Source organism: Pagrus major, chromosome 10 (genome assembly GCF_040436345.1).
Source record: "Pagrus major chromosome 10, Pma_NU_1.0".
Classification (NCBI taxonomy): domain Eukaryota; kingdom Metazoa; phylum Chordata; class Actinopteri; order Spariformes; family Sparidae; genus Pagrus; species Pagrus major.
In genome coordinates this window covers 24,508,788-24,530,206 of record NC_133224.1, presented here as the reverse complement: position 1 = coordinate 24,530,206, position 21,419 = coordinate 24,508,788, and the positions used below count along the sequence as shown (strand labels likewise).

At 42.0% G+C, this 21,419-nt stretch overlaps 1 protein-coding gene across 2 annotated transcripts; it reads left to right on the top strand.

Moving 5' to 3' along the window:
* The first annotated feature begins 161 nt into the window (after window positions 1-161).
* Window positions 162-20,804, top strand: synpo2a (synaptopodin 2a). 2 transcript variants are annotated; one of them, XM_073474929.1, is made up of 5 exons: window positions 162-269; window positions 7,896-8,047; window positions 9,264-10,060; window positions 11,782-14,819; window positions 18,726-20,804. In XM_073474929.1, the coding sequence occupies exons 1-5, from the start codon at window positions 162-164 to the stop codon at window positions 19,323-19,325; spliced, it is 4,695 nt and encodes a 1,564-aa protein (XP_073331030.1). In that variant the 3' UTR covers window positions 19,326-20,804. The 2 variants fall into 2 exon arrangements, with proteins under 2 accessions (XP_073331030.1, XP_073331029.1); XM_073474928.1 differs by lacking the exons at window positions 162-269; window positions 7,896-8,047 and having other exon boundaries at window positions 9,523-10,060; window positions 11,782-14,759.
* Window positions 20,805-21,419: the final 615 nt, after the last annotated feature.

Sequence of the window (21,419 nt, the reverse complement as noted above, 5' to 3'; positions counted from 1 at the left end):
GTGCGCCGTGACGTCTTTCTGAGCGGGCTGGACTGAGGGAGAACTCAGATGATGGGGATTATACAGCGGTGTGGTGGAGGTGGTTCTTGCAAAGTGCTGCTGGTCCGGCTGACAGCTCGATGACTGCGCTGTGGAGGTTTGGCTGAGGAGTTGTGCGCAGCATGGGCACCGGGGATTACATCTGCGTGACGCTGCGTGGTGGTGCGCCCTGGGGATTCACCTTGCGAGAGGGAGAGGGGGACACCTATAGACCTTTCTTAGTCTCCCAGGTATCTATCTGTCTGTCTGTCTGTCTATGCGTTACACTGACTAATACTAAAGTGGTAATTTGAGATAAAACAGGAATATGCCAGGTTTTTGTTACTGGTCTCTCACTGCAAAGATGTTAAAAACAGCCTGATGAAAGTTTTATTAATCATATCGTGGAGATCTTATACATTTCCTAGATTGGACCTCGAGTTCCACATCATTGGTATCAGTTTTTATTAAGTTTGTCTGAGTAACTCAGTGAAAACATTTAACTGAAACTCTGATGGGAGAGAATTTATTCGGAGCGGTGCGTGTCGCTGCATTTTTGTGTGCGTTGGCCATGTTTTGGTGCGAGATTCCTCGGGACCCTTATATGGTCAAGGCCAAGAGAGAGTGTGAAGGCTGAGAGCAGTGTGATCTGTTATCACTCACGAAGACTTCAGCGAGAAAGCAAAGCATTGTACAGACAGGCAACCACCCTGGACAGTGAAAGGTATGTGCGGGAATACCAATGCAAACAGACAAAAAGGTGGCTGAAACAAGGATATGACCCTACAGATATCACTTGAAAAGAACATTCAAATAAATGACAGAGAGGAGGGTAGGCAAATTATAGGTTGTAATATTTGTTTAGCCTGATAGTGTGGTAATAAACCCTATAGGTAACAGTATGAAGACGCCAAACAATTTGAGGCAGTACAGATGGATAATACTGTTGAATCAGGCTGTTATTGGCATGTCAACTCTTCATACTTTTACCAATCTATCACACCTTGATATATCTTAATAATAATTTGCACATATTGGTTTAAGTCCTTTTCATGACAACATAACTTTACATACATTCTATGCATGATATCACCAGATACTGCAGAGCCTATGGCAGCAGATATGTGCCTCAATTCAGTATCTACCTTTACAATTAATGAGCCTTTCTGTAAGTGTATGAATCATAAAATAAGCTCCAATAAGATTAGGTTACATTCAGTAAGTTTTATTGCACATTAGTTCTCATAAATTCCCTCTTATAATCTTTAAAGGCACACATTTGGTCTTGAATATGTAAAAAGCTCAAATAAAAATGTCAGACGAATGCAGAAATACAAACAGCTGTGCACTGAGAAGGGTAAAGCCAGATGTCTTTACTGTGAAGAGCTGCTCAGGCTCTATATATGGTATAGGGATGCATGTCCGCATGTACTCAAGCTGCATGGATCCCTCATCAACTTGTCCTCCGTGTAGTGAACACGTAAATGTTTCTCTTAGCTGCATTCCTGCGACATCAAAGCTCCAGCAGAAGAAAGTGCTCTGAGAGCATCAATAGATCATTTTAATGACAGACGCTTAACTCGTTTAAAACAATTGATCAATTGATTAATCAAACAAGTGGATGCAGATCCACCGAGGCTTCAAATGAGCTCATTTACATCTGGTTAGGTGACTTTAAGAGACTAAATATCTTGTTGATGTGAGTGGTTTGTATCAAAATGAAAGCATGTACTAAGTGATAATAAGTTTATACCGTTATACTGTTGGTCTACGTTGAAGATGTTTCCATAATTTGTGCTGAAAGACAAACAGACAAAATCACAAATGTATGCTAACAGATGACTTTACGATCCAATTAAAATCTAGCCAAAGTAATTCCCGTAGATTGACAGCAACCTTCCAAACATGCTGAATCACACATATACAAATCCTCAACAAGGTGTTGTACACCATATGGAAAAATGATTCAGCACAAGACAAACAGTGAGGTTTTCATGAGAAAAATAACTGTGAAAGTCTCTAGGGGAATGCCCCTACGTCTATTGCCTCAGCTTCAATCTTTCTTGAAACTTAACTGTAAGTTTTAGCTTAAGTGTTCTCGTATGTTACATAAGATAACTGTGATTCACTGCTTTTAAGTGTCTGGCCTTTTACAGTCAAGTAGCTACATATGATGCTTCAGACAAGGACATCTGGGGGTTTCAGTCCACCTCATCTGGAAGGCATAACTCTAAACATACCTCCAACTCTTCTCCTAGGAAGGGCAGAGAGCCAAGTCTGTTAGTTAAAAGTAAAAAAAAAAGCAAACATACCAAGATCATGACAAAGACTCTTAACCCAGAGGCTCTCCCGTGTCTGATAAAATGTGTTTTTGTTTTAAAGCTTCTGTTGAATGTGGTGGGAAGTGTGTTTTGTTTCTGGGACAAAGTGATTGTTCAGTGTACTGACAGGCAGTACAGTGTAAGGGCACGGGGTATCCACTCTTAAAAGGTTCTCTCCATATAAGGGAGAGCAGTATTTTTCTTGGAGTCCTGGCTCGAGTACAAAGTTGATGAGGTCACTCTTTTTAAAGCTACAGAAACGGCATAATACAAGATTTTACAAGTGGTGACCCACAAATACTCACATCTAGAAAAACATGGAATAATTTAAATTTGATCTATGGTAACAGCGTTATGCTTGTTTTGGGTGATATTCCAGAAAAATTATTTTCTTGAATCCAACCTGAACAGGAGACATTTTGGACTGCTAATTACTAAGGTATGCCATCTTGGTATGTGGAACGTCAACATGCATCAGATCAGTTAATGAGCACTGAATGATAAAAATCTGTAATCTTAATGCAAGTCTAGTAAGACCTAATCCAAACGTTATCCTCATTCCATTAAATTATATTCACAGCTTGAATTACAACTATCCCTCCCCTGGGTTATCTTGCCCTTCACAGAGCAAAGAGGGCTCTTGTCGCAGATGCCTCAGTCCTAATAGTGCACCATAGGAACCTTATTAAGCTGCCAAACAATCCGCTAAATAGGGTTGCTGCATTCATTCAGTGCCGTTTTTTTTCCAGAGTAAACAAAGTACTTCACAGCTCCTTCCATCACTGGATGTTTTTGGCATTGTGTTTCTCAGCAAAACATCTACATCCTGGCTCTGGGAGAAAACAGTGACCTCACATGATGACTGTGCAAGTTTTCCCCTTTTTCTATTACACATCATCTAAACAGATGAAGGCCAGGTCTCCAACGACTTCATATTTTGAGGATATAGTTATGAGTTGCAGTGATCCCAGCTATGAATGCTCTTTGCCAGTGCCGCCCAAAGTCAGGCCCAGCTGGACTTCAATGTAACTCACAAGATTATGAATAAAGAGATATATGGTAATAATGCTTCAGTTGTTATAAGATTAGTTGTCATACAGTACAATGACAAGCTTATACAGCAGTCTCTCAGTTGCAGTACATGAAATTCAATATGTACAATAGAATAACATAACAGTGCAATAACAGTAAATCATTTTAGAATTGCTTTTATAGTGAGGTGTACAGTATGAGGGAGCTTTAAGGGTAACTCCACCAATTTTACTAATGAAAGTGTGTTTGCAGGTCTCATGGAGTACTACTGCATGTGTGAAAAAGTAGCATGAAGCCTTTTGTGGCTCCAGAGAAAGCTGCATGTAATCAGATAAATTACATCCAGTAATGTCACTCAGTGGCTAAGTTGAATTGTGGGTAATGTAGGCACCAGGTTTTGAAAAACAGTCCTCTGGTCTAACATTGCACTCCTTTAACACCTGTGGACTCGTAATGGACAGTTTTAAAGTAAATGATCCAAATCGATACAGCAGAACAAGAGATGTCACCTTTTTATTCCACACATTCTTCTTCCTTTTCCAAACCTGGTGCCTACATTACCCAGAATGCATGTTAACCTCTGAGCGACATCACTGGGGTTAACTCAGATTACATGCAACCTCCTCTGAAACCACAAAAGGCTTTATACTTCTCTTTTCACATATGCAGTAATACTCCCCAAGACCAGGAAAACACACTTTAATGTGTAAAATTGGTGAAGTTACACTTTAATCAAAAAATTTGGCAAACGTGATTAAATAGTACGCAAATAAAACTCTAAAACATAACTTTGTCCATGCCCGAGTCACCCCAGACAGATTTTACAAATGACGACATCAACTCCCAGGATCCCACGCTACTTCACAGTGTCACCAAACTGTTGTTTTGTTTTTGTTGTTTTGACTGAGAGATCCCTCACGGCAGATATTACATATGTTATAAAAGAAAAAACTAAATTAAGCAAGGTTTGTCTAAAGTAGTTTGAGCTAAGCTTAATGTAAAGAGTAAATAAAGGCATCTGGACACCCTAATACAGTATAACTCAGCATAATACAATGCAATGTGTTTGCAATTAGTTGGAAATTGTTGGCAGTGGGTGGGAATGTATGTTTGGATCTGTGATTGATTTTATTATTTATTGGGTTTAGAAGTTGTATTTGTATTAATTGCATTAGCAGTATACCCAGGGCCGTTAGAAATGAGCTAGTAGCAACATATGGTAGAGTACATCACTCTCTAGCCCTAAAAATCTCTCTTCACCTCTCCTCAAATACAAAAAAGAACAGATGAGTGGATAAAGACATTGCCTATCCTCACACATGGTGTGAGCGTTACCTGTAAGGCAGCTGGAAAATATTTCCCTTAAATGTAAAAACATAATTGCTTAAAGCTGTGAAGAGCAGGAACCACCGGGGGCTATGTGCACACATTATGCAGTTCTGTGTTTCCTGCGATTTTCTGTTGTGTTGAAGCCTATTAAGGAGATAATTTGAAAATGGGCAACCAAGGATAACGTGTGCATATAATGTTGTTTAATTGTGGCCCCACATGATGTCAGTGGTAAGTTTGGAAAGCACTTTATTAGAAAAGAACAGGCCCACACTGTTTATGCTCTCCTCTTCTGACACACACAGTAGCATTTATTTGTTATCCTTTCCCGCCCCATTACTAGAGGCTGTGTTTCTCTTTCCAAGCAGCGTATGACAAACACGAATGAGGCCGTATCTGCCTCCTTTGAACATCGCCTGACTGTCTGTGTATCTTTGTGTTGCGAGGAGAGACAACGATAAATGTTTCCCCTCCTTTTTTGGGAGCACGAGCGGTTGCCGTGGCGTTCCAGGCAAACCGTCCTCCCTGTAGTGAGGAGTGAGTCCCAATAGACAGGCACACAGGCTGCCTTATAGGGCCTGTTTGCACACTGTTAACTATTAAAAACTCAGAGGGGTTTTCTCCCTCAGCTCTGTAAAGTAACTCATAAAATATTTTTGTATATATAGGAAAGTACACTCCTTTTATTGCCCAGGATGTTGCTTATATTAGACTTAGGGCTTATGTGTTTTAGCTTATATAGTAAATAGGCAGTGAGCGTAGTGCTCCTTACAAATATACAGTATATGATGGAACACTTGCTGAAAAGTAGGATTTGATGTTGCATCTGCATTTAAACTACAAGTAATGAAATAAAATTCAACAAGCATCAAAGGTTTGCCAGAAAGACGGTGAACTGTTTCATCAGGATGTGTTAGAATATGTTTCTGGTGTAGCAAATCTCTGAATCTATGCTTTGAATTTGTTGCATGAAATGTTTGTGTGTGTGTTTACCTATGCTGATGTTATGTTCATGCAGGGATCCTCCTCTTCCTCCCTCAGCAGTAAAAGATGTGTGTGTCTGCAGTGCCATCTAGTGACAAGGTTGTCTTACTGCAAGTGTCTTGAGTTGCACGCATGTTCTCGTGGAGTTGATTGGTGATCATGTGAAATTCAAAAAAGATATTCGAGATAAAACTTTGTGTGGTGAGATTATTTGGTTTGAGACTTTTTTAGATAATTCCATCAATAAACTAAATTAGAAAAGTGAGCGTTTTTAACATATGACAATCCAGTAAGGAATGAGAAAGCAACTTAGACTTAATGTGTGTTTTTCTGTTAAAATAAACATGGAGATTGATAGCCACAATTTTAGAAATGCCTGAGCACTGACCTCTTTGCAGTTTCGCAACTGATGTGACTGCTGCCCACCAGGAAGTTGACAGCAGCTTTAACCTAAGAAACTGAGACTGTTTTTGTTTAGTAGGCTACCGTTGTGATGAAATAAATCAACCTGAAGTAACATTGCCATGGTTGTAAAGAGACATTAGCATGATCAATTGCAGAATAGCATGTGTCATCAAGGGTTAACCTGTATTCACTCTAACGTATGCATCATAAATATAACTGTGTTAATCAATCCTTAAGGGTAAATAGCGAAGACATAGATTAGGATACACAACCTCATTATGGTGAATGAATAGAGTTGTGGAGCATTATCTTTGCAAAATCTTAAGATTATTTTCATGGCATTTTGTCTTTATTGACAGTTGACAAGTTAGTAACACGTCTCAAATGGTTACCAATCTCAGGAAATAAGCGAACCTTAAAAATGTCTTCTTGAGAGCATGTCCTCTAATTACATACCTAAGTAATCATTTATCCCCCTTCCTGTGTAAGTGGCCTTTTGTGTAATATGTATGGGGTATTTCTCCTTATTAAACTCTCTTATTAATGAACCATTTCATAGGCCTCAAGATCCAATTACAAGGGAATGAAACCATCAGTCATTAGTTTAACTGTGTAAAGAGGTGCCCTTTAAATGGATCTGCACAGAGCGGGGCTACAGCAGTAATGTGCAGCTGCATGGTTAAATACAAGGTACAGCCCGCCAGTGTTTTCAATATCAGTGATGGTGATTGTTGCTATGTGAATTGCACTAAGTTGCTTTACTCTATAGTGACTCATTGATCTTATGCTTTTATATTTAATTTCCAAAGGCAACTACTCACCTTCCATAATCTTCCTTTAATAATACTGGGGGGGCTGTAGCTCAGGAGGTAGAGCAGGTCTTCTAGTAATCTGGTTCAAATCCCTGGCTCCCCAAGCTGCATGTTGCGTGTCCCTGAGCAAGATACTGAACCCCAAATTGCTCCTGATGAGCAGTTGGCACCTTGCATGGCAGCCTCTGCCATCGGTGTATGAATGTGTGTGCGTGTGAATGTGACAAGTGTTGTAAAGCGCTTTGAGTGGTTAGTAGACTGGAAAAGCACTATAGAAATGCAAGTCCATTTAATATTTCTCAGATATTAATGATCCAGCCTGCAAATGTATTTTCATCTGACTCACTTAGGATGTACTTATTGTCATTATCATCCATTGCCTAGCTTCAACTTAATACCAGTCAAAGGGGGCAACCCATTTATCAATCCGAAGAAGCCTCGTTTTATCTGTGGAGGCCCCATGCGCTGCACTTAGCTTAGTGCTAACATAAACTACTGTTTACACAATTGTTCTGTTTTGCTTACATCATTATTATTTACAGCCCTACTCTTGTATCTATGCACCACTTAAAAGTAGACTCTTTTCATAATATTCTCAGGAAAATGTGTAATGTACTGTATGTTTACTCCTTTTTAGAACCAAAAATACTGCTAAAATACTGTTGTCCTCTTGCTTTCCCAGATAAAAATGAATTTGTGACACTGACTTGGCGGAAAAGCTCCTGTAGTGTGAGCTTAGTAGCAGCTGACATCTCAAAGATGATTGATTTTACCTTCCTTTAAATAGAAGAACTGTCATAGCTGGGCTGTGTGTGAAGGTTATCAGGCAAGTCTCACAAATCTTTATCTGAGAGACTGTGTTTGTGGAGTTGGGATACTAATGGCTATGATCTCTTAGTGAAGAGGTCACCTAAGTTGATAATAGAAACTGATGTAGTATGTGATGTGACTGTTTTAATTTTTTTCCCCTCTTAATATGATTTGTCTTCCACAGGTAGAGGAAGGTGGTCGTGCCTTCCTGGCCGGAGTGCAGGAAGGTGATGAGGTGGTGTCACTCAATGGAGAGCCGTGTGCTGATCTTACCCTCTTACGAGCCTTTGCGCTCATCGACACGTCGATCGACTGTCTGCAGCTCCTTCTTAAAAGGTAGTGCCACATACCACCCATTTAATTAATGATAGTAAAGTGATACAAAAAGAAATCGGTCATTTGCAGTAAATACAACATAAACATAATAACAAGTTTAAAAATGTCTGTCCATTTCTACAGTACACTTTATACTACAATATGTGTACATGACAAGTGAGCCATACAGTGCTGTATGTTCTTCACGGCAGCAATGCAAAATGAATATTGCGCCACTGTATTAGCATTTAGATAGCATGTTGTTTTATGACCTGTGCCCTTTTGCATAGTTCAGTGAACCACTCTGTCTATGTATGTAGCATTTATGCATCCTTGTCAGTGTGTGTATTAGTGAGTTCATGTGTGTCAGCCGTGCTGACCTTCCAACTGGCTTGGCCACTGTGTTACAGATTTGTGTGCCTTGATTGATATGCAGCTGCTCAGAAATTACTCAGTGGGTATTGCCAGTGTGTTTATCAGGGTGACATGTTCTCACATGCTGCTGCGTGCACCTTTGTGAGCCCACATTTAAATTGCAGAACAAACAGTTGTTTTAAAGGCATACTAAAGTTGAATCTATATGTTTTCTTACTTTAAGTAATGTTCTTTGTGGCTACAAGCACAGCACAGTGTTTTTTAGAATCATGTAGCAATTGGCCCAAGCTTGTGGCTATCAAATTATGATATGTCACTCATACGGACTAGTCACTGAAGTCTAATTGACTGAAATTCAATGATTGCAGTCAGACATAATGAGACTCTGCTATGCTATTCCTTGCCGACCTTGAAAGTAGAAATTAGGCGGAACGATGTTGAAGCATGATTACTTTCCTCTTCAGTGGCCTGACCCTTTCATTTAACTTGCTGCGTGCAGATTAAATCTACTTGATTATTTTGACAACTTGAGCAATGGGAGACAGGCTTTGCATCCTCAACAATCCAATGGCTCCATTCCTCAGTGATAATGTACTGCTTATTCAAATAGTACTGTAATTAAAATGAGCAAAAACGTAGATTTGTGTGAATATGAAACCTGTCTGGTATATGGAAGTAAAATAGAAAGAAATGTTAGATGATATTAAAATAAATGGTTTAAATGAATGAGTCTGAAATTCACTCAACTCTCTGTTTAAAGAACAAATGATATGACTTATTATTATTAATTACCAACAGTGGTTATTGAACTAAAATAACTTGCACCACTCACTCATTCCTGTTCTACCTTCTCCTCTGAAAGATACTGCTCCATCCCCCCAGAAGACTATGAACCAGAAGAGACATACTGTGGTCAGAGGGAGTCTTCTGCTGTGGCTTTAGAGAGCACCACACTCCACATCTTCTCCCCAAAGAACAGGTCCCAAAGCCCAAGGGAACTCTACATATCTGAGTCCCAGGATGAGGCCTACTATGGGGAGTCAGACAGCGACACAGCATTTCCCAGGGGCCCCCAGCTGCTTTCCACCCAGCTACATGTTCCCTCATCTGGAGATCGAAGAGGCAGAGAACCTGGTTTTAAGGACAATGATGATGAAGAGCAGCGGTGTTTCTCCCCTGGGGACATGGTTGAGCTGCAGGTGTCGCTGTCTGAGCAAACCTTAGATGATGTCGGGGGCTGCACCTCTCTTGGTAGTGCCATTGGGATCCAGGGAGAAGTCTCAAACAGAGAGACTGTTGAGACGATCCACACCACCACCACATCACACTATGTGCCGAGCTCTGTCAGAGAGCCACTCGGCCAGCGTGGGGTGGTGCTCAGCTCCCCCTCGATGCTGGGGCAGGTGGAGGTCATTTTGCAGCAGTCAGAAGCATCAGGAGCAGGGAGGGGCATCCTGAGTGTGGGTGGCTCCAGGGTCAGTGGAAGTGTTGGATCCCAGAGCGAAGGAGAAGAAGGAGGAGGGTGCTGCGAGGGAGTTCCCGGGTCTTTTACTGTCTCATTTGGAATTCCCTCAGATGAGGTGACACCAGCTGAAGAGCAGGACTCTGATTCTGAGGGGGATCAAGACAAACCCAACAAGCATCGGGCAAAACACGCCAGTAAGTATCTGGAGACCATTTCCATTTGTACTATGGAGTCATGTCCTGGTGTGCATTCTTTCTTTGAGTGTGTGGGTAATGCAGATCTAGATCTAGAAGATGGAATCTGCAAGCTAATGGGGCAACACTAAATTGCATTTGTCAACAGCATGTGTGCATTCCAAGGCCTGATGTCCAGTGTGTGTGCTCCTCAAAATAGTATGCAGTTGGAGGAGGGCGCTCGTTCCTTTGAATGGAAGCAGATACATCCGGGTCTAACCTGAATGACGACAGAAACAAAGTGACAGTAGGGAGGCACAGTGCAGATAGGATGGTGCCACTCAACAAAAACAATATATAAAGAATCAAAAGAAAAAAGAGATGTAAAAAAAAAAAAAAAAACGCTGAATTGATCAAGCCTGAGAAGCTACTACACTTTATAAAACATCTTAAACTATCCATTTGAAGAGGCTTGATGATGAATATGGATACTGAGGCGTTCCTCCGAGCTGTGTTGAAGACATAAATATAACACCAGCACGCTGATGATGCCTGCAGAAGTGGCCCTTTGACAGACACCAACATGTGCTCCCCTAGCCCGTTACCTGATCCTTTCAAACTGAGTGCTTTAACTGAGCTAAAAAAGTGACTCTGTTGCTCACTCCCGCTGTCTCCTCCACCTTCAGGTTAGTCTTGCAGGATTATAAAAACGTAAGCCTACTGTTCTTTTATTACTGCCTTGAATTGTTGGATCGTTTGAGATTGGAGTTGTCGTGTGATGTCTGTTATCGGACTGGCAAGTGTCAGCAAGTGTGACAGATTTAAGAACAACAGAAGGTTTGAAGTGGACAGCTTGTGAACTTACAGATAAGGACTGGTAAAGACGCTGTGGTCCTGGTGGATTTATTGCATGCAGGCTATTTTAATCTTTGGTTCATTGTCTGTGAATCAACTTAAGATATTAGACATGGATTTCAGAATTTCATTGTTGCTTTATTGGTTGATGTTTTATCTTCATGAATAAATGAGCAAATTTTAAATAATACAATCACAAATGAGAAAAAATACATGGCTTTAAATGGATGAATATAAGAATAGATGGAGTGATTTTTCTCATGTGGGGTGATCAGTCAATAGCTTAGCTTACAGCATATTTGTTGTGTGTTCAGACCAGTTTAACAGTGCATATTGTATTAATAGTTTATTAGTCTGTTGTCATTACTGCTTCTGCTCTTACTGAGAATGTAAAATGTATTTTTAAAACGTATTTATTTGCAGGTTGATATCACTGTAATGTTACTTGCTGAAATGAATTGCTTTGTGCTTGGCTTAACTTTGTTTCAAAACTTAATTTTGTCACATCTGTCACCATGTTATTAGTGCAAGATCTATTTTAACTCGTCAGATGAGTGCTAAAAGAAAATGCGGTTTATATGATGAAACACAAATGTATTTTTGCCTGATATTCAGGATGGGCATGTCAAAAAAGCTTTCCACGTTCACATTTAAAAAGTAAGTTTAGTCAACTATAATTACATGTGGAGATACAGTGTGCAAAAACTGCTTTGAAGTTTTGTGTGAACTCCAAACTAAATAAATTATATGAGTTGATCTTTATTCCACTGCATGTTATTAATACCTATAATTTCAGGTGATTTCATCCTAGAGAAGTATTTCTATTGATTCACCTGTCTAGGGCTCTTTATTTTAATCGCTGAACTCTCTTTTCCTTCTCTATACAGGGCTGAGGCGTAGCGAGAGTCTGTCTGAGAAGCAGGTGAAAGAGGCCAAGTCCAAATGTAAACGTATTGCTCTCCTTCTTACGGCTGCTCCGCCCAACCCCAACAACAAGGGGGTGTTGATGTTCAAGAAACATCGGCAGAGGGCCAAGAGATACACACTTGTCAGCTACGGCACAGGAGAAGACGAGCCAGAGTACAGTGACGAAGAGGACGAGGAAGACGACGACGACAAGCAAGAAACCCATACTGTTGAATTTACCCTTGTGGCTCCTAACGCTTCTGAAGTAGACAAGAATTTCCTCACTAATGCCCATAGCAGCAAAGGTGTGCTGACTATCAACTTTGATAAGGGTCTCCTTGAGATTGAAAGGAACCTGAACAACCAAGCAGAGATGGAATGTTTGCCCGAAACCAAAGGCAAGGGTGCCCAAATGTTTGCCCAACGACGTCTAAGAATGGATGAGATTTCAGCTGAACATGAGGAGCTCAGACGCCAAGGGATCCCAGTGGAAGGAATACAGGAGACTGAAAAGAAGATAGTGGAGCACTCCTACATGCAGTCCACAACAGAGGGCCACGCTTACATGGATGTAAATATACACCAACAAAGCCAACAGCAACAACAGTACCAACAGCAAAGCCAACAGCAACAGCAGTACCAGCAATATCAAGAGCAGCAGTACTATGAGCAACAACAGAATTACCAACAACAACAACAACAATACCAACAACAGTATCAGCAGCAGCAGTATGAACAACAGCATTATCAACAACAGCAAATATATCAGCAGCAGCAAGACTACCATCAAGAGCAACAGCAAATGCAGCACTATTCTACAAATATCAATGGCGCAGTCCAACATCAAACCTGTGAAATACAGAGTTCTTTCAGCAATCGTTCTGCAAAGCCTTTCTCAGTAGAGAACATGACGACTACCCCTTATTCTCCCGCAATGAGTGGGACCAATCAAGATTCCGCAGGCCAAGGAGAGCAGATAGCTTCCCGGGATGAGCGCATTTCTACCCCTGCGATTAAAACTGGCGTTTTGTCAGAAGCAAGGAAAAGAAACACTGGCAAGCCCATGTTCACGTTTAAGGAAGCACCAAAAGTATCCCCTAACCCAGTATTGCTAAACCTCCTCAACAGGAGTGACAAGAAGTTGGGTTTTGAGTCAGGACCTGAGGAAGACTACCTTAGCCTTGGAGCTGAGGCTTGTAATTTCCTCCAGTCCTCAGTTAAACACAAGACTCCTCCACCAGTGGCTCCGAAGCCTGTGATCAACCCTAGTGCTCTTCCTTGGTCCCCACAGACAGAAGTGACCAACCAGGACATGCCTCAACAAGCTGAAAATAGTGTATCCACACCTGCTGTAGCCCCCACCACAGAGGCTACTCCTGCTCCAGAACTAGAGCCAACTCCTGCACCTGCCCCTGAGCCTTCTCCCCCCCCTGCCCCCCAGGAGGTTCCTGCCAGCTCCGTCAGAGAGGAACAACCCACATGGACTCTTCCGGAGCCTGAATCTCAACAACAGCCTCTGCCAGCACAGGAAGAACATGGTCACATGAATTCTACCGTGCAGCCCGAGCCTGCTCCTGTGACTAGCTGGCCTGCAGCACAAACACAAGCACAACAGCAGCCATCTACCAATTCTTGGCATCCAGCTCAAGTGCAGCCACAGGAACCACCTCAGTCACCACAACAGCCACCTTGGGTGACACGTCAACCTACCCAGACCCAAGCACAGCCTCAAACCCCCACAAATACTTGGACCCCTCCAAACCAGCCATCCTGGAGTAAGCCTCAAGAGCAAATACAGGCTCCAACAAATGCTCAGCCGACCTGGGCCCAGCCTCAAGAGCAAACGCTGTCTCAGCCACAGGTTCAGCCACCCTGGGCACAGCCTCAAGAGCAAACACTGTCTCAGCCACAGGTTCAGCCACCCTGGACACACTCTAATGAGCAGGCAAATCTGCAGCAAATGCAACCAACTTGGGGTCAGCCTCAAGACCAGCCAATGCAGCAGCAGCCCCAGGCACCATGGGCACAGCCATCACAAACACAATCTCAGCCTCTGCCACCATGGATGCAACAACCCCAGCAAAAGTCTCAAGCACAACCCTCTTGGGTTCAACAGGGTCAACCAGAATCTCAGCAACAACCACCATGGGTTCAGCAACCACAGCATCAGGCTCCACAACAAGCATGGCCACAGGCCCAAGCACCAGTTCAGCCTCAACCAACTTGGGTCTCAGCTCAGCCTCAACAGCAACAGCAACCTTCAATGAATGCATGGCCTCCATCACAATCTCAAGCACAAGTTCAGCCACCTTGGATCCAAGCAGGCCAAGCACAACCTCCAGCACAGCCCCAAGCCAATTTGAATCCATGGGCGCCAGTACCTGCCCAGGCTCAGTCCCAACCATCATGGGCCCAGCACCCTTCAGAACATAGTCAGAACCCAATGAGTTCTTGGGCCCAAGAGCAAAATCAGACCCAACATCAGCCACCTTGGGCTCAGCCCGTTCCACCACAGCCCACACCACAGCCCACACCACAGCCAAACTGGCAACAGTCCACTTCAAATTCTTCACCACAGCCACCAATGAGTACATGGCCTTCAGCTCAGCCACAGCCTCAGACACCTGTGAGTGCCTGGGCACCACAGTCACAGCAAACACCTGTGAATGTTTCTACATCAATGGTGAACACTCACCCCTCTCCAAAGCCTTGGAATCCACCACAAAATGCCCCACAAAACCGGACCCCACCACCCCCACCACAGCGAATACACTCATTTACCTTTAGTCAGAGATCTTCATCACCCATCAACCCAATGGCCACTGTCTTAAACCCATCATCTCAAGGTTCAGCTTTTGAGATGCCAGCCGTCCGAGGGAAAGGAGCTGATATGTTTGCCAAGAGGCAGTCTCGTATGGAGAAGTTTGTTGTGGACTCTGAGACTGTGCAAGCAAACAAGGCAAGCCGATCAACATCGCCAGTTGCTTCCTTACCAACTGAGTGGAAATATACACCTAATGTACGTGCTCCACCTACACGGGCATATAATCCTATTCAGTCTCCTCTTTATCCCCCAGCAGCAACAAAGCAGCCCCCTCCAAGTAGCCCTTCAACCAAGAAAAAAGAGAAAGCGAAGCAAAAGCCTGCCCCTAAACCCCTCAGTGTTGTAGAGGTTATGAAGCATCAACCCTATCAACTAAATTCCTCACTCTTTACCTTCGGCCCAGCAGCAGAGGCTAACAAGCCCCCTGCACCTAAGCCAGACTCTTTACCTCCCAACCCTCCTGTTGAAAACCAACCAATTAGATATGAGCAAATGGCCCCTGTCCAGCCAGCTGGACCATTTAATGCCCCATACCCCCAGCAACCTTATGGGATGCCCATGCAACCTATGATACATGATGGCCACTACCAGCAAAACCCAGTTTATCCTCCCTCTAACCCTTATCCACAACCTCCTGGCGGTCCATACCAGCAAGCATATAACCAACAGTATCAGCAACCTTCCCCACCCGCTTATCATACCCAAGCTCCTCAGTCTCCAAACTCTCCCTACCAACAGGCACCGCAGGCCCCTTACCCACCTGCCAATAGCCCTCCCTATCTGGCAACTCCCTCAGTACCTTACCAGCCACCGCCTCCCAGTAGCTACATTGCTCCTAGTTTTCCTGTAGCTGCAAGACCTGAATCAGCAGCAGGTGGCAATAGTGTGGCTGCTCCGAAACCTAAATTTACAGCAAAAAAGAGCTCAGCTCAGGTGTGGAAGCCAACAGCAGTTGATAAAGAGTGATTCTGGTAGATTCTTGACATGCTTAGTGTCTGCTCGAGTCAATGGGTTGGTGCTCTTGCAGTCCACTGCCAAGTGGACTATTTCAAAACATAAACTCGCTTTTGCAATTACTATGGTATTCAAAGTTGTCCGAGGTAATGCAAATGGAATCACAAAGGTTAAGAACATAATAATAAGAATGGGATGTAAGTATATTTTATGAGACATAAATGATCCAAACAGATGCTTATAAAGCCTGTGCATTTTGACATGTTAATAGATAATGATGCATATGGAAACTATAGATCAAACACTATGGATAAATGTAATTTTCAAGATAATAATCTAAAGTGGTGGCAAAATAAGAATGTAGGGGAGCATGATGTTCAGTCAGAAATGAAAGAAAAGTGGTGAGAAAAATGCAATCAGAAGCGAATGGTCAGTGACAACAGGAAGTTGGTTTTTGAAAAGAAGAAAATATGAAGTGCCTAATGCCTAATCTTATTTGATAAACAATCAAACGAAAAACAACTAAAAATACAGTACAAGTTGGATAAAAATAAACCAACTGAATGAATAAAGTAAAAATAAAAAATAGTGAGGGAGCGGGGCGGGTCTGTGGAGCGTAATGATACCAAGCAGAAGGCTAAATTTGCTATGTCAGTGATGTCATAAGTGAGGGATTATGTAACATCTCTGTGGGGTTTCAAGCAAAGGCTGGTGAAAACGGCATTACTCCTTACAAAAAGTGACAACTAGCTCTGTCTTGCTTGAACTTCAAATGTTTTATTAGTAAATAATTTATTCTTCGGTGGCTTTCCCACAAGACCTACTTAAGTGGGTTAATTTTATTTTAAGCTTTTTAACAGCTGTTGCATCATGTTAGGCACTATATTTAAACTGCCTTGTGGGAGGGAGTGCTGAGGTCCAGAGATAGTAGGCTTAAATTTCAACTTAAGCCAGTGAAAGGTACTTTATCACAGGCCCTCATAGTATTTTTTTTTCTGATAACAGAAAAATATATAGCGTTGCCCGCTCTAGTAGTGTCACTCTTCTCCTGCTTTTGTTTTATATGAATAGATGATTAACAAAAGAAGATTTATTGAAAGAATAACCAGCCTGGTGATGTTCACAAATATATTTTTGGTACAGGGCTGCTTTTGTTCTTCATGTTGTTTTCTTTTTCCCTTTCCTTTGTGTGCTTCTCTTCGTAGTGCACTTTCTGTATGATTCACTGCAGTGCCATTAAAATGTCTTTTATCCTTGTTTGGCTTTCCTTTCTTTTTTCCTTTGAGCATGCTTTTTGGGTTTCTTCTATTTCTAGTCTCTTCTCTTTCCATCTTTCAATTCAAATCAAATCCAAGGTGGAATTTCACCACATCTCCATCTGTACAATAAATAATGAGAGATTTTCTTTTCTTTGCTCAGACAAAAACTTGTTTAGCTACAAATCAGTCTGTACTATCGAATTAGACTGACATGTACATCTAATATCTGTTTGCTAAACCAGTGATCCAAATTGAACCAGTTTTCAACAATAAAATACAACATGTACTCTATAAAGGTCCAGAAACACCTCATTATCCAAATCACCTATTTTTACTGCTATTGAGGTGAATGCTTCACAAGCACATTCCTGAAGGATGACTACCCGATGATGAATTTTTGAAGGGTATTAATAGATTGGTGACTTCACTGAATATGCAGGCCACCTCACTGGATAATTATGGAGGTCAAGTCGGGGGGGCCCTACTGACATGTATATCCACGTTGTGTCATGCATTTTCAGAAAGGGCAATTATTTGTTAATTGGAAGTTTTGATATCAAATGGAGTCTTAAGTTGGCATATTTCTGCATCTGGAGGAATTTGACTCCTACTCAATGACTAACACATGTGTCTCTTTCTCAAACACACTTGTTTTTCAGTGCACTCTGTGGACATATTTACATCTGAACAGTTGCAATATTCAGACATACATCGATTTACACATGTTACTTATGCATAAAAGGGAATTTATTCTGTGCTCAGAGACCACACATTAATGGTACAGGCTTTCTGGAACCACAAAAGAAATCCTTACCATGCCCTTACCATAGACCTACATAAACAGAGCCGTAACACTTTTGTATATGTAGACTATTTTGAGCACCTGTCTCAAAAATGGAGGCTACTGCATGCACACCATCGTGAACACCAACCCTTAAGACCTGCTCACGCCCCCTTTCTGAGATATATGTTGATTTCTGCAGGATGGCAACTACATAATAGACATAAAGGAAATCTCCCTTAGTAGAATGAAAATATGACCTTAGATTCTCTACTAATCTACTCGTACATTCTTGTGTCTGCCCTAATCCAGGATAACGCTGCCAAAGGCATTTTAGGCCTACCAGATTCCTGAGTCAGCAGATAATTTATTCCCCTTTGACTCATTCAGCTACATTATTTTCTTTTTTTAGGACTGCACTGCACTTCTATTCTGTCCATTTCTTGCCATCTGCTGGTCCTACACATCTTTCACCAGATGATGGCAGCACTGCCTTTTCTGCTTGTCTGCCATATTCAAAAGAATGTAACAGCGGAGCCGATGAACGTACAGAGTTGCTTCGTCACCCCACATAACCCTCAGCTGTCTAGGCATCCTAATGGAGATTTTAGTGTTGTGCATTTAGCAGTTTCACCATCTCATTGTCATACTTCGGCTGCTGTCTCGCAAAGCAGATCCAATGACAACAAGCTCAATGTGGCTTACTCTGGGAACCCCATGCACTCTCATAAGCCAGTTGTTCTAAGAAATAAGATGGCAGTCCACGCTGTTTGGATAAACACTAAAGCTCTATGTTGAGGAGGCTTACTGTGGAATGGACAATTAAGTCCACGATAATATAGAATAATACGTTTTTTGAGCATTTAAAAACTTTAACAGTAATTTATTTTGCTGGCTATTTAATGGTTTTACATATTAAATACACAATGCTAACCGCTACATGAAACACAATGTTACAGTATTACAGTACATAAAAGAAATGTGTTGACAAAGAGCTATTCTATTTTCCAACGTTTTACAAGCATACTTGATTTGGCCAGACGGCCAGTCAGCCAAACAAAAATGAGCCCTTACTAAAAACAAACATGTCTGAATCTTTCTTTACAGGCACTTGGCAGGAGCTACTCCCTTTCCCCACCAGCCAGAGTACCATTCACAGGCCAGAAGTCAGCTTCAGCTTCTTCTTCCCCCAAGCCTCCAGCACGGGCCTCCGCAACCCCCCCAACAAGGCAAACATCCTGGCTGGAGAAGGGCCACAAACCCCCTACACCCTGGGAGGCTGCCTCCCGGCATCCCCTGGGCCTGGTGGATGAAGCCTTTTCTTTCCAGAACCTTCAGCAAACCCTTGCCTCCAACGTCCGCTTGGCAGCCCAGCGGAAAATGCTGCCCGAGCCGCCTGCAGCATGGATGGCCAAGGTTTCTTACCAAGCCCCACAGAAAACAGGCAACCAAACTTGGAGCCCGAGCATAAGCCGCAGTCAGAGTCGAGCTCCGTTGCCATCATTTGTGTCCCCAACAAGGAGCACCGTCTCCACCACTGCCAGTCATGCTGGTTACAGGTCTCTGCCCAGACAGTGGCAGCCTCAGAGGTCTGTGGCAGAGGCAAATCTGGGGCCCTCAGTGTCCTACTCTGAGTATAAGAAGCCCTTGGGAAGACAAACTTACAAGTCTGTGTACACAACCAACACATGGAGTTGGAAGCGATAGGATGCAACTGTGTGACCTTGAATGAGTGAAATCCCACTCCTCATTGATTCCATTACACATTGTACTGCGGTTATAGCATGTTCCTTTTTAATTCATCAATATCCAAACAAACAATGTTATGATGAGTGAGAAGTTCTCCCGGTTTGACAGGCTAATGTCATTTTTTTTAACAATGCTTTTGGCTCGTAAATGTTTAGTGTAAAATGTATTAGATGAAATCTTTGCATGCCATAATCAAATGTAAACAGAAATTGTTACTTTAACAATGTATGGAGAAGAAGAATGATCTTAAGAATGATTTCATTGGTTGGTAATACACTGAAGGGGGCCTGAATATCAGCTGAGGCAATGAGTATGTTGTTCAGAATGGATATAAGGAGTTTGAAGTGACATATTTAGTAGTAATAAGTGGAAAGACCTGATAATTGTATCATAGCAACTTTTAACCGTTCGGTGAAACTTTCAGAGAGAAAGAAACACCCATCATATAGTGCGTTTCAGGCGAGGATTGCCTCTTGAATTGTTGTGAGCTTGTGGATAGATTCGCTGTTCATGCTGGTTTAAATTTTCTGCTGTGGACGTATTTATCTAGCATGCTGGTTCTTGCGGTGATTGTGCACTATTATTTGGATGGTTTTGTTTGATTATTTGATCAGGAAATCTTGTCACTGTCAGAATACAATTAGAGATGCATCAGAAGTGAGGAGGCTTCAAACTTGGGGAAAGGTTAGTGCTGTAACTCAGCATGTTGTGGGCGTAAAAGCGTTGTTATGTAAGCTCTAATAAGTGAGATTAATTCACTTATTTACCAGGTGCATTTTAATTAGTGCATTAGCATGTGGCCGTTAACAACTCAGAGATAGAGAGAGAGAGAGAGAGAGAGAGAGAGGGAAAGATGAGAGACAGAAAATGCAATATGAGCTGTTTTAGTTACTTTTTTTGATGATAATCTGGAATGACTTGTCACATTCCAGCACACTGTATACATAGGAATATGGAGTTTTAGCTGGAAGTAAAAGTTGAATTGAGGAATGTGGATGAGTCCTAATTATGACCACAAAAAAGATGGTTTTAGTTTATGACAGGTTTACTGGCACTGGGAGAGTTGCTTACAGTATGTAATGGGTTTGTGGCTTGCGTTTGGTTTGGGATTTTGCTATAGACTTGTAATCATCTCCAAAGATTAAAGCTAGGCTGGTGTTTCCACAGAGTGTACATAATGTCCTTATGTGATTCTCACAAAGCAGTCTCATAGACATGAATCAGATCTATTGCACGGCATTGTGTTGTGACTCAGCTGTCTCCCTGAGCATCCTGACATAGCGTATATGTGATAATTACACTGTACTGCTTCCGTTCAAACAACACTTGTTATTGTCACAATGCAATTGATCAATTTCTGTTGCAAACTAATTCAGATATAGATTCACATGATGTATCTTACAAAATAAATACAACCAAATAGCACTATTTCACAAATTGCACTGTGTTATTGTGCTCTTTGCTCTCCATTCCAAGCATGAAATACTTGGCTCTGGGCAATTTGTCACTTGCTGTACCATCCCATGAGGCTTTGTGTATGATGTGTTGTCTTGAACAGTCGCTCAGTTTGGGTTGGGAGGGGCTGGTGGGGACGTGTTCCCATGGTGACCACCAGTTACATAATAACAGAGTACCTACTGTAGCTGAACCATTAGAGAATGAGTGATAAGGACACAGAGGGAGATGATAAACAGACATTATTTCCCTACCAATTTAGATTTTGAAAGTGCTGTGTGGAATCCCAAATGCTATTAAAAAATGTGGAGCTTGAATCAAAGTAGCAACTCACAGCTTTAAGATAAATCATTTAGTGTATGGGGTTCCTGAATACTTTTCAAAATGCAAGGCTTACAGTATGACACTGAACTTGCACCCAACCTCATGCTTCCCTGCTCCACATGGTGCTGCAAACTCAACCTGCCTTCCTTTATTTGTCTTTTTTTTACCAAGTAAAGAAATATGAAGCAAATATAACTAAGCAAAGTGAATTAAAACATATATAATGACTGGATTATAAAGTAAGTGCAGCCTATTAGGCCTTGGTCCCTCCTA

What these genes read in the sequence shown, in the direction of transcription:
- synpo2a (XM_073474929.1), top strand. Translation starts at nt 162, where the DNA reads ATGGGCACCGGGGATTACATCTGCGTGACGCTGCGTGGTGGTGCGCCC. An exon ending in GCATCGGGCAAAACACGCCA is followed by an intron (nt 10,061 to 11,781) that starts GTAAGTATCTGG and finishes TTCTCTATACAG; the next exon opens with GGCTGAGGCGTAGCGAGAGT. An exon ending in AGTGGAAATATACACCTAAT is followed by an intron (nt 14,820 to 18,725) that starts GTACGTGCTCCA and finishes CTTTCTTTACAG; the next exon opens with GCACTTGGCAGGAGCTACTC.